Raw genomic sequence first — 13,628 nt, 5'->3', positions numbered from 1 at the left:
TGGCTTGCAACTGACTTTGATTTGAGTGAGGGAGGGCTGTGCAAAATCACCAGCCTCACTTTCTCCTCCAGAGCCATCTGGGTCCAGTGGCCAGATATTGATCAGGATGACTGAAGATGACTCAGGATGCAGTGGGAAACCTTGGCCCTTTTAAGCTAAGGTCTTTTTAGGTCCTCACTTTGAGTGAGGCAATGCCCATTCAGTGAGTAGGCCTCTTTAAGAAGTGAGTCAAGGGATGGCCCCTTTAATTAAAAAAAATCAAACTAAGAGGCGAAGACCCTCAGGGTTGCTGGCCAAAAGAGAAACAGTTACTATTTACATTCACTCTGAGACAGGAAGGCCCAAAAATAACCATTAAGTGGTGCTTGGGCAGGGACCTGTTGTCCAGTCCATGAGATCCAGAGTAAATTGGGTTTAAGGCTTGGTCTTTGATTAAGAAATCTAGCCAGTAAACCCCAACTTAATGAGGCAGCTTTTGGCCATCCAAAATTTTAGAAGGTACCCATAGACAGAACCCCTGTCACCTCGTTTCCATTCCTGGGGTCAACAAAAACGTCAACTTTTTTTCAGGTTTCAAAAAATATGTATTATATCTCCAAATCAAAGGAAATCCCCACTGATCACACATTCCCCTTTCTCCAACAGGGCTTCCCCCCACAACTCCCCCCACTTTCTAGATAAAGATCAGACAAAGAATTGTCACAGAAGATAATTACTTGGATATATGTCACCTATACAACAGAATCAGATGTTAACCAGATTCTACTCTAAACTTCTCAATCAGGCTCAGAGGCACTACTTCAATCAAAAGGTATAAAGATTTCTGCCCAGTCCTGGAACATTTGTGAGTTCTAGCTGACCCAAGCGTTTCAAATACTCCTGAGGACTACCTCAGAGTCCGGTTTAGTCCACTTCCTCTGAACTTAATCCAGTTGGTACAATGAATCCAGAATTCGAAATCATTCAGAGAATTCATCTAGCTTCCTTTGGTTCTCTAAACTGGGGCTGGATAGGGGCACATGCCAAAGTATATTCCGTTCATTTTAGACTACACAATTAGGACCTTGTAACCTTTTAAAAAATGAGATGAATAAATCTTAAACTTTAAAATTCCAAAATCAGGTAACAATTATTTATTGAATGTCTGCAAACAAAGCAGTACACCAAAGAATTGACTTATGTTTTAAAGGATACCTTCCCTATATATTTAAAATTAAATGGGAGTCAGGGGGGTCATGAAGTATGATTCATGATTAACTTTTTAAATTGAAAGTATACTTGGGTATATAAGAAGCAATAGCAAGAACAGAAAGTGAAGTATAACTTTGGTCCTAATCCATTTGTAGAAAAAATCTTTGCTCTTCCCCATATGCAAAAAAAAATATGTGAATGTGAGAATAGAGATAAACTATGCATATGTAAATTTTTTATGTGCTTGGAAAAAAGGTGTAACAACACTCAATATTAGAATGTATCTATGATCTCATCAATCTGGATACTCCCTCTAGTGATTTCACCTCTGCAACATCTCTGAAATATGTCCCCTTCTCTCCTCTGACACTGGCATCACTCTGGCGCAGGCTCTCATCATCTCATGCATTGATTGCTACAATAGCCTGCTGGTGGGTCTGCCTGCCTCAAGTCTTGGCTCATTCCAATCCAATCTCCAGTCATCTACTAAAGTGAATTTCCTAAAGCGCAAGTCCAATCATGTTACCCTCCCTTTTCCTACTCAATAAACTCACTATCACCTCCAAGATCAAATACAAAATTGCTGTATGGCATTCAAAGCCCTTCATAACCTAGTCCTCCCTACTTTCCAGTCTTCTTAAACCTTATGCCACGACCTATACTTCTCAATCCAGCAGCACTGGCTTCCTGGCTACTCCACAAAACAAGACACTGTCTCTTGGCTTGAACCATTTTCTCTGGCTCACTGCCATGCCTCAAATTCTGTCCCTCCTCATCTCTGCCTACTGACTTCCTTTAACTTCTAACTAAAATCCCATCTTTTACAGGAAGCCTTTCTCAAATCTTCTTAATTCTAATGCCTTCCCTTTTACTGCTTATTCTGTATATAGCTTATTTGTACACATGTATTGTCTCCCTCATTAGCCTGTGAGCTCTTTGAGGGCAGGAAACGTCTTTTGTCTCTTTTTTGGGTCCCCAGCACATCTCAGTGCCTGGCACACAGACATTTAAAAATGTTTACTTATTCAAGACTGCCCCTCCTGCACAAATACCCATGGTCTCCTGTAAGTTTGCCATAGGGGTTCACCCAATGTTGTTTCTCCTAATTTCACCAAGTTACCAGGGGATCTCTCAGGCTGTCCACTTGTCATCCCTCACTGTAGCTGAATGTTCATCTTCTTTTCTTATCATACACTTGCTTAATGTCATTTTTTCCTCTTCTTTGAAATTCTTTAGTGGTTACATATTACAGTCTTTTCATATCCATAAGGTATTTCTCCATTGTCCTCTGTGTGATATTCATTTTAAATTCTCTGTGGACTATTTCTGTGACTCCTAACCGGAAAACACTGGCAGGATATTTATATTTAAAAGATCAGCCTTTGTTTCTGGGAGAAACTTAGGATCTTGGTCATTAAAGCAGTTTTGCAATTTCCTGAAAGCCATCCAGTCCACACTTCTTCTCTTGTTTAATTCTGGCTCCAACTTACTGTTCGTTTGTGCAGTCTGTCCCTGGTAAACACACACACGTAAGTATATATGTGAATGTGTATGAATATATGTATATATACATAATGTATGTATCTATATACATAATGTGTGTATATATGCCTATGTATATATGTACATGTATATGCTAATCCATCAGATTTATATATTGTCCATCAACTTGATTATTACAATCTGGGCAATAGGCATTCTTCATTCACATGGTGTTTCTTGTGTGGGTAACCTGGCCAAACTCTCAAATGCTTATAACTCTCAAGAGGAGATGCTTCAGTATTCTAGGGCTTGGTACATCTGGCACAATGTTATTCACAAATAGGAGCATCTGAAAGACCTCATTAAGCACAAAGAATACTTCTTGAACTTGGGTCTCTATCACAATAGTAAACATTATTGGCAAGAACACATCTCCTTGTTTTATGCTCTAGCTCAGGGCTGTCCAGGGGCCTGCAGTGCGATTTATGCAACCAGCCTACACGCAAAGAAATTTACATAAATGCTTTAGTAAATAAAGCTGAGCTACCGCAGAATGGCAAATCAAAATATATTGTCTATTGTTTCAATAAAAACCTAAGGTTGGACAGCCCTGCTCTACCTGATACTTATGATCAGAGGGTCACTGAATAAGATTTCTTCTCTTTATCTTTGAAGAAACCTTAAATGATTTTGGTATATGGATGAGGTATCATATTCAAAGAGTGCCCTTAACATGGTACTTTGCTCTATTAGATCAATATTCATTTTCATAACTAAAATGAAAAGTGAAATGGAAATTGAAACCGGAAAATGAAACCCAAACAAGTCGATATATCTTTTTGTAATAAGACCATAAAGAAATCTCAATTTCTAAAAACAAGGATCCTAAAACAAGAAGTAGATTTTAGGCCATTTCCCAATTTTAAAATTATATTACATCTTAAATGAACTCAGATGAATATTTACTTTTGCTTAAAGATCTCTAAATAAATTTACCCCTTCAATATATCAAGTACTCCATTATTATTTTATAGCCAAACTTATTACCTAACTGCCATTAAAGACTATTTAATTTTATAAGAGCTGCTTGGTTAAAATCATTATGTTCTATGTTGAGTTTATTTTGTAAATAAATACAACTTGAGAAAATGTGCCTAAAATTTAATTAAAGCATATTTGATAATCTTCAATAAAATTCTATTCTAGTGCTTCCCTGCCTCCTGGAGGTGACTCTAGGTTCTCAAAAGTTTTGCCAGCAGAGCATAAGCTGTAGCAGGTCCTTCCACACTTTAAACACTTTTAAGTATAGGTCTAATAATGGACTGTACCAGGGTTGCATTGGAGCCAACTCAAACTGGCTAATGAGACACAACTGTTAAATGTTCAAGGTAAGCATTTTACATCTTGGAAATCAGCAAAAGCTACAAAATGAGCCTCAAAACATTGTTCTGTTGAAATTTGTTTTTCAAATTTCAAAAACAGATTTCTTTTATGAAGTTTGGATTTAGTCAAAGGACCACGCTTGAGGAAGTTGGGGGTCACATGTGGCCTTGAGGTCACAGGTTCCCCACTCCAGTCTAGACTTAAAAAAGTGATGGAGAAAATGCTAATAATGAGTATTAAATTTAAATTTAATTTATATAAAAACTGACAAAATAGTTTTTAGCCACATTTTCAATTATATGCAATCATCTTATTTGGTTACAAGCTTCAAAAATCTTACTTTAGCATAAAATATTTCATACGAAATATAGCTACCATCAACTGGAAGCAAATATAAAAATCTGCACAATGTGAATGATTTTAGATAACAATACAACAACATTTTAAATTTTAGGTCTAATTCTCATGATGGAAAATGTTATCCACATCCCGAGAAAAAGCTATGGAGTTGGAATGCAGATCAAAGCCTACTATTTTCTCTTTTTTTCTTTCTTCTTTCTTGTGGTTTTCCCCATTGGTTCTAATTCTTATTTACAACATGACTAATATGGAAATATGTTTAATATGATTGTACATGTATAGCTTATATCAAATTGCATGCTGTCTTGGGGAGGGGGAAGGGAAGGGAAGAGGAGAAAATTTAGAACTCAAAATATTATAAAAGTGAATGTTGAAAATAAAAAAAAATAATTGAAAAATTAGGTTTAATTACTGAAACAACATTTATTTTAACTAACTCTTAAGATCTCATTTTTTCAAGCTGCTCTATCTTGAATTTTAAAACAATGTTTAAGGATATCATTTAAAATAAAGCAGAAGACTCAGATACCAGATAAAAATAATTCCATTGTATAACATAAAATTACATGTTAATATACTATGTTATATACCAATGCATATTACGTAATATTATAAAAATATAAAATTGCGCCTTTCCATCTGCTACAATGTCTTCTTGGTTTAAATTAGAACATTTTCTGTCAAAATCATTACTATAAGATGAAAAAGTCTCTATTAGATGATTTTTATAAGTGCTACTTAAGACTTCTGTTTAGTTCCAGTAAGAGCAAAAATGTTTCTGGGGTTTAACCAGAAGATATGAGACATTAATTGGACATAAAAGACTTAAACTTCAGTAGTTCTGCACTTGATAAAATGCCATCCTTTTATATATCTTCTGAGAAAATTTTATTAGTATTAGTGAATTCAATTCTCCCATTTAAGAAAGTTGTAATTATGTACTCCAGACACATAAATGAAAAAAAAGTACCTCCTTCTATCTGAATCCCATCTATCTGCACATAAAAAAAAAACTAGGTAGCACCCAGGAAAATTTTTTGGCTGTCAACACAGTTATACCTCAGGTTACGCAGTGGCTGTGAAAAAATTATACATGCTGAAATTCCTAGTAGTATGGGAAAAGCAGGAAGCAATACGGTAGACTTGTGACAGCAATGTTTTTCCTAGCTTTGGTCCTCTTAATTATAGCCTACTTGTCAAAATGAAAAGGGTGAAGTGTAGAAGCACAAGCAGGGAATATGTTCTTATTTTTACATATATGTCATATGGAGAGACATTACTGCTAACAAGAGCATTTTATATAAGCATTCCTACTAACAGTTTTGTTTGGTTCAAGTTTTGGGAACCAAAACTGACATATAAATCAATAAGCAAATTTAGTGGCCATCTATGAAAAAAAAAAGCATGGGACAGGTCATCCTTAAATTATCCCCACAAATATAATCACATGGGCAGGAAAAATAAGGTGAGTTTGAATCATCTCCAACAGAGTAGACTAGAAAAAGTATTTGTTATTCACATCATGTGAATACACATGATTGACAAGTCATAAAATTTCTCTTTAATAGCCTAGTTAGTAGTAGCATGCACCAATTTGGCCTTAGAATAAAGCCACCTATATTTTTTCTTTTCCTCTAGGGATCGCTTACCTGTGTAAGATCCGGAATATCACCTTTATCAATACCAACTTGCTGCGAATAAAAAATAAGTAATTTAGTGGGAAGTTTTTATTTACTCTTCCATAATTTAAATTGTATCCATAAACAATGAAAAAAACTATAGCTCATTGTTTTAAGTATTATAGTATAGGTCAATTTCTTTTGGATCACATTGATTTTCTTGCAAATAATAAAATAAAAAATGATTGTTTCTATGTCTGGGTGTACATCATATATACCTTTTACTAGAACCCAAGCAAAATGTTACAGAGTTCTGTTAAGCAACACAAATTTCTAAGACTAATAATCATCACCTCCACAAGTAGAATAACAAAAATAATAATGAAATTAAAAATTATGTGCTACTCCTTAAGGTTTGCCAAGAGCTTTATGAACATTTTCTATGTGTCTCACAACAGTACTGTGAGAAAGGTACTATTATTACCTGCAGAAGCTCAAAGAGGGAGCATGGCTTATACTAGACTTGGAGTCAGGAAGACCTGCATTCAAAACTCTCCTCTTATGCTAGTTGCGTATTCCTGGGTATATCACTTAACCTCTCTGGGCCTTGGTTTCCTCATCTATAAAATGAGGGGGGCTGGATTAAGGGGTCTCTAAAGTCCCTTCCGACTCTAGGCCTACGTTCATGTGATCTATCACCCGAGGTCAAGCGATTTGCCCCAGGTCAGAGAGCAAATAAGCATCAGAGGTAGGACTTAGAATCTGGGTCTCCTTGATGATAAGTCCAATTCTATATCCACTATGGCTATTAGGACATATAGCAGTTGTTTTAATTGACTTGATAGGCATAGAGAATTCATACTGAAGAGATTTGTTCTTCTAATGAAGATCAACAGCACCTTCTCAGCAACTAAGAGATCATAGAGTGGCCTGGACCTCCTACTGAGAGGTTAGCTGACTTGTCTGGGATCACACAATCAGAAGCAGAATTTGAACCAAGGGTGGCTTCAAGGCTAGTACTACACCATGGCTGCCTCATATTTTGACCATTGCTTACTTTAATTATAATTATTATTAGTTAGTTTTTTAAAGGGGGTGGGTTTAAAGGTACTGACATTTGACAAATGACAGTACTAGGGAACTGGAAAGCTTTACTCAAGAAAGTTTCTCTAAGTGGTTCTACCAGTTGAAGCTGCCAGTGAAGTAATAAGGACACTAGACTTGGTGTCAGTTTCACTGCTTACTGGCTGTGTATCTTTGGAGAAGTTGTTTAATTTCTCTGAACTTTGGTTTTCTCATCTGTAAAATGTAGGTTATACTTAAAGCATTTCACAGATTTGTTCTATGGATAAAATTATATAGGAAATGTAAAATTCTTTCCAACCACTGTCTTATACCGTGTGAGTTATCACAACATTATGGAGTTTTGATTGTTTAAGCAGTCACATTGACTACGTCAGCTGACTTGGAAATGGAATCATAAATCATGTTATTCTCTTGAAAATACATTTGTTAACATTTTACTGGAATTTATTAGCATATTTCTTGACAGAGGTTGGAAGGTATCCAAACAACCTTTTGATAGATCAGTAAGTGAAGGTAATTATAGAACAATTCATATTTAAAAAGGGATATTCTTTAAAAGTTATTTTTAAATATTGGAACTGTGTCACAGTAGCTAAAGAAAGTTACTAGCTTGATTTGTAGAGGAATTACTTGAATTAAATATCTACCTCTTCCTTAGCCTTTCTACCTCCTAAAAGTCTAGAATCCTCCCCTGAAGGTTTTATGTTAAATATCCTAAGCTTCAAATAAATCTGGTATTGAAAATTGCCATGAAATTTTAGTCCCACCTCTCCCTAAATCATGAATCCTGTCCACAAGACACCTGAAAAGTGGCCACATAGCTAGCACTTGAAGACATACAATAATTGGAAATTCACTACTTCATGAGACAATCTATTCCACTTTTAAAGTGCTGTAACTGTTGGGATTTTTCTTCCTTAAAATGAGCTAAGATCAGTCTCCTTATAATTTCCATTCATTACTTTTGCCTGGTGGGACCAAGTATTAAGTTCTGTTCTATGGTGCTTTCTTCCACAAGATAACCTTTCAAATTTCAACTGTATCTTCCATCTAAATGTTTTTTCCCCCAGGTTAAACATCTCTAATTTCTTTAATTAATCCCAGTACAGTATGATTTCAAGACCCATTTCTAGTGTTATTCGCTTCCCTTGGTATATGTAGTAACTTGTTAATGTACCTCCGAAAGCATAGCATACAGAATTGAGCTCAGTACTCAAGGATATGATTTGCCCAGGCTAAAATACAGCAGCACTGTCATACCTTGTTCTAGACACTCTCTACTAACATGCTCTAAGATTGTATTACATTTTGGCTGTCACATCACACTGCTGAATCACACTGAGCTTTCAGCTTACTGAGACCCCTAAATATCTAGCTACCTACCTATATCCAAGTACCAGATTTTGCATTTATCAAATCTTATCCTTTCAGTCCACTGTTAAACCTAGTGAGACTGCTTTACACCCCAATTCTTCCAACTGAGTTTTAGTTATGTCTCCAACTTTGTGTCATCCCCAAGTTACTAATAAACATTAACAATACCTGTAAGATCTTTTATTTCCCATGACGTATTAAAGAACTTTATCACAAATACACAGCTCAAGAAAAGATACTCTCAAGGTTGAAAATACATATACTTCTTAAATACTGTTTTGTTATCATCTGTATTTCTATGCCCACCCCAAATAATGGCTCAGAATTATCTGAGTCATATTTATATATACAACTAGGTCTCAAATATCAACATAAACTAGCAAAAAGATTTTAAAAATGAAAATATAAATCACCTAAGGAAGAAAAATAAAATCATCATGCGATCGTGCAAAGTTAAACTATTATTTAGAAACTATAAAAGACCTCAAGGATAATGGATATAAATTTTTTAAAAATTAGAAAACCATATTCTTTTTAAATGTCTTTCATTCCACTATTATATTTAAGTAAATGGCAAAGTGATGATAGCTCCATTTTTAAAAACAGGTTATCTCCCTATAGAGTCAGAACTTTAGCAGACTGACAAACCACCCCATACTAAGACATTACAAGGAAGTACAAGTACACAATATGGGAAGAAGTAAAAATCAGAACTGGTCATAGAGGAAATGAGCTGTCTTCACATTAATGAGGTTCCCACTACTATAAGTATTAAAAATAGCCATCTGGGTGACTTTGTCAAAAATGGCATAGAGAAGTTACAGCTTCTGCTTTGGGTAAGTTGGTCAAGATGACTTGTTTCCTTACAAGTCTAAGATTCTGCAATTCTATAACTGATTTTTTTGCTTGTTTTTAAGTACCATTATGTATTATGCTTCCTCGTATATGTTGCCACTTCGACTCAACTCATAATAAAATTTAACATTACTTACCTCTGCAACTTTAAGGAATTCTGAGACTCGTGTCATTCTCGTTAGAAATCGTTTGTAAATTTCTAGGGCATCTTTGCATTGCCCCTTCTTCATTTCAAAAAATTTTTCTAGGAATAATAGATGACATCATTAGCAATTTGGAAAATAAAAATAATATAATTTAACTCCACTTTATGACTGTGTTAACTAAAGTTAAGCCTGTTGTTAATGGTAGCATGAAATATATTTAGATGGCCTTTTTCTCTCTAGGTTTAACATGGCATTATTCTTATTGGGCTATGCAAACCTTTGTATTCATCTTTGTTACCTGGTTTCACTTAACCAAGTTCAATAAATTCAAATTAGTCAAGCAAGGGCCAACTAATGGGATAACTAATGGGAAAATACTTCATTAATTTTTAAAAATCACAATTAAATCAACAGATACAGAAAAAAACTTTTGAGAAAATAAATCATTTATGTCAAAAACACTAAAAAGCATTTGCTTCCTAAAAATGAGCCAAAGGATCTTTCTTTAACATAATCAAAAGCATTTCTCTAAAGCCAAAATTGATACAGTGAAGCAAGCAGAACCTGGAAAAATTATATGTACGTATATATATATATATATATATATATATATATATATATATATATATATAACATATATGTATGTATATAGACTATAACAAAGCAAATGATAAAAAAGAGAAAGAAAGGAAAATTTAAGACCATGTTATTATGACTAAGCTTGACTCTGGAGAATTGAGAAAATTCTTCTTCTCCAGGTGGGGAGCTATAGGTGTGGAAAATTATATGTATACAAATTAAAATATACATATTGTATTTATACAAATTAAAACAATTCTGAGGTATCACCTCTTGCTGCCAAACTTGAATGGTGGGTTGGTGACCTAAGGAGATTAGTGACAACAAAATAAGACACACATATAAAAAGAGATTCATAGAAACACAATTTGTAATAAAAGGTTGGAAACAACATGTATACCAAATGTTTGTGGTATTACTAAATAATACTAAATAAATAAAATTTATTGTGTCATAATAAAGTACTATTGTCAAATATTTCCACAGCATTTAATACTACTGATCACCTTTTCTTCCTAGATATTCTTTCCCTCTGTATCTTCGTGGCACTGATTTCTCATGTTTCTCTTCTGTTCTGAAACCGCTGAAACTCCACATTATGTCACCTGGTCATCTCATTGGCTCCCAATGGGTTTAGTTATCATCTTCATGCATATGGGTCCAAGTTACATTAATCTAGCCCTAGATTCTCTCGAGTTCCAGTTCTATATCACACATTGCTTAATTGACAGTTTAAATGAGATGTCCCATAGATGTATCAAACTCAACACACATCCAAAACAAAATCATTCTTCCAAAATCCATGCCACTTCCAAACTTTCATATTAATGTCAAGGGCATCCTTACAGTCACACGGATTTGCAACCTCAGTATTATCCTCAATTCTTCATTCTCAGGTACTAAAATCAATGTTATTAACAACTGGTAAGCTTAAAAAAAGTAGAGTGGTATGTATTATCTGTTATAACCACTCTATTAGACAGTTTTCATAGAATCAGTTAGAAGGAACCTTTGAGGTCATCTAGTTCAACTTCTTCATTTTAGGGAAGGAATAGGCCAAGTATTTATACATTATTATCCTTTATAAAAGTAGAAAAGTGTTTTCTGCTTCTTAATAGCCTTCATAATGAAGATGAGTATTCCATTAAGGGTTTCTTTAGTTCCATAAGTACATTAGGTCGTTGTCTTAATAAATCTATTTACAATGACCACCAAATAGTATATAAAAAGGAAAGCTGAGAGCTGACTATCCTTTAAGTTTTATTTTAATACATTTGTACATAATGTCTTATTTGCTACTTTTTATTTCATTCAAGCCCTTCCTATATTCTACTAGCACAATATATTACTAACTAGAAATCTGGTGTTTTAACTTCCCTAAGAATTATATGTAATTAAATGAATTAGTTATTCAGGTCCTTTGTCTTGCAATAAGAGTCTTTTGGCAATTTAATTGTTAATTTATGCCTCCAATAGAAGGTAAGCAAAGGAAATAAAATCATTTTGAACATAAACCTAACAAAGATAAGTGTGGTCAGCTGAAAATACAAGCTAAAATGAGTTTTAGAGATTCTGGGTTTCTTTTACCTCTTCTCTACAATTACATAAATAAAATGATATGACAGGCTGTACAGATTTTTTTCCTTTTTAAAAAAAACTTTTTATTTATGCTTTTGACATCATCATGGTTTCCCAATGTACCGCCCCCTTCCAGAGAGTCACCCCATGTAACAAACAGTATTGTTTAAATAAAAGAAAAAGAGAAAAAAATCAGCACAACTGATCAAAAGTCTAAAAACATAAGCAACATGCAACACCTATGGACCTCCCACCTCCACGAAGTGGTAGTTAGGGGGTATGTTCTCATTTCTTTATTCCATTCATGCTTGATCTTTATTATTTTGCTAGAGTCACTTTGGACTTTTAATTTTTTTGTATGTGCATTGTTATTCTTTCCATTTACATTATTTCAATTATTTGTATATACTTTTTCTTGGTTCTGCTTACTTCACTCTGTATAAGTTCATGTACATCTTTCCATGCTTCTCTGTACTCATCATTCATCATTACTTATAATGCTGGAATAGTCCATTCTTCATGTACCATAATTTATTTAGCTATTCCTCAATCAATGGACATCTACTTTATTTCAAATTTTTTGCTAACATAAAAGTGCTGCTATTAATATTTTGATATATTTTGGAACTTTCCATTCTTGGGATATAAGCCCAGTAATGGACTCTCTGAATCAAAGGGTATGGACATTTTAGTCACTTTATTTGCATAATTCCAAATTGCTTTCTAAAATGGTTGTCACCAGCAATACACAAACATGCCTATAATCCCACAAGCCTTCCAACACTGATATTTTGGTCATCTTTGCCAATTTTCAGGGTGTGAGGTAAGACCTCAGAATTTGTTTCATTTGCATTTCCCTATTATTAGTTATTTAGAGCAATTCTTCTTCTGAGAACTGTTTGTTCATATGTTTTGACCATGTATCTACAGCTATTAGTCTCATATATACATTTTAAAATTGTTTACATATCCTGGATACCAAACCTGATCAGAGAAATTCTATTTTTTCCCATTTCATTGCTCCTCTCTAATCTTAGGTGAATTAATTTTGTCTGTGTATAAGTTTTCCCATTTCATGTAATCAGTAATTTATTTTAGTTTTGTCATTGCCTCTACCCTTTGTTTAAGAATATATCTCCTACCCATAGACATGAGAGGTATATGATCTGTTTCTCTTCCTTTATAATATGATCTTTAATATTAAGATCATGTGTTCATTTAGAATACATTGTAGAATATGGTATGAGGTGATGGTCTAAGCCTAATTTTTGCTAGACTTCTTTCCAGTTTTCCCAGCAATTTTTCTCAAGTAGGGAGTTCTTTGCCAAGTCATTTATGTTTTCCACTAATTTCCACTGTTTCTGATTCTCCCTTGTCTAGTCTATTTATTTCTTGTCTATTCCATTAATCTATTTTTTAAAAAATGAGCATCAGAGGGTTTTGTTGACTTTATAATATGTGGCCTGGAAGTGCTATTATTCCTTCATCTTTACCTCTTATCAATTGTCTTGATACTCTAGATCTTGTTTTTCAAATGAATTTTGTTATTATTTTATCAATTTCTATAAAGCATCCCCTTGGTAATTTGTTTCATATAATGTAAATGAACTTTGGTAATACTGTAATTTTTATTGGCATGACTCAGCCATAAGCAATGAATACTGCTCTATTTAAATTTTTCTTTCTTTCTTTAAGGAGCACTTTGTAATTAAACTGATACAAGTCTAGTGTGCTTTGGTAAATTGATTTAGAGATATTTTGTGAATTGTGTAGTTCTTTGGAATAGGATTTTCTTTTCTATTTTTGCTTCTTGGTTTTTGTTATTGTTATATAGAAATGCTATTCATTTCTGAGGGTTTATTTTGTAGCCCGCAACTTTGCTGAAGTTATCGTCTCAATTAGTATCATCGCTGATTCCCTAGGAAATTCCAGGTATGCCACCATATCAGCAAATAGAGAGAGTTTTATCTTCTCT

The 13,628-nt window shown here is 34.0% G+C and overlaps 1 protein-coding gene across 2 annotated transcripts in view; it reads right to left on the bottom strand.

Moving 5' to 3' along the window:
- The window catches only part of SNAP91 (synaptosome associated protein 91), a 166,520-nt gene that overhangs the window by 81,365 nt on the left and 71,527 nt on the right, over positions 1–13,628 (bottom strand). For both annotated transcript variants that reach the window (XM_036766826.1, XM_036766827.1), the window contains exons 8-9: positions 9,488–9,594; positions 6,066–6,107 (exon numbers count right to left, since the gene is read on the bottom strand). In XM_036766826.1, coding sequence (XP_036622721.1) covers positions 6,066–6,107; positions 9,488–9,594 — 149 coding nt within the window. The remainder of the gene's footprint in view (positions 1–6,065; positions 6,108–9,487; positions 9,595–13,628) is intronic.

The sequence above is a fragment of the Trichosurus vulpecula genome, chromosome 7 (genome assembly GCF_011100635.1).
Source record: "Trichosurus vulpecula isolate mTriVul1 chromosome 7, mTriVul1.pri, whole genome shotgun sequence".
NCBI classification, from domain to species: Eukaryota; Metazoa; Chordata; class Mammalia; order Diprotodontia; family Phalangeridae; genus Trichosurus; species Trichosurus vulpecula.
This window is presented reverse-complemented; position numbering and strand designations above follow the sequence as displayed.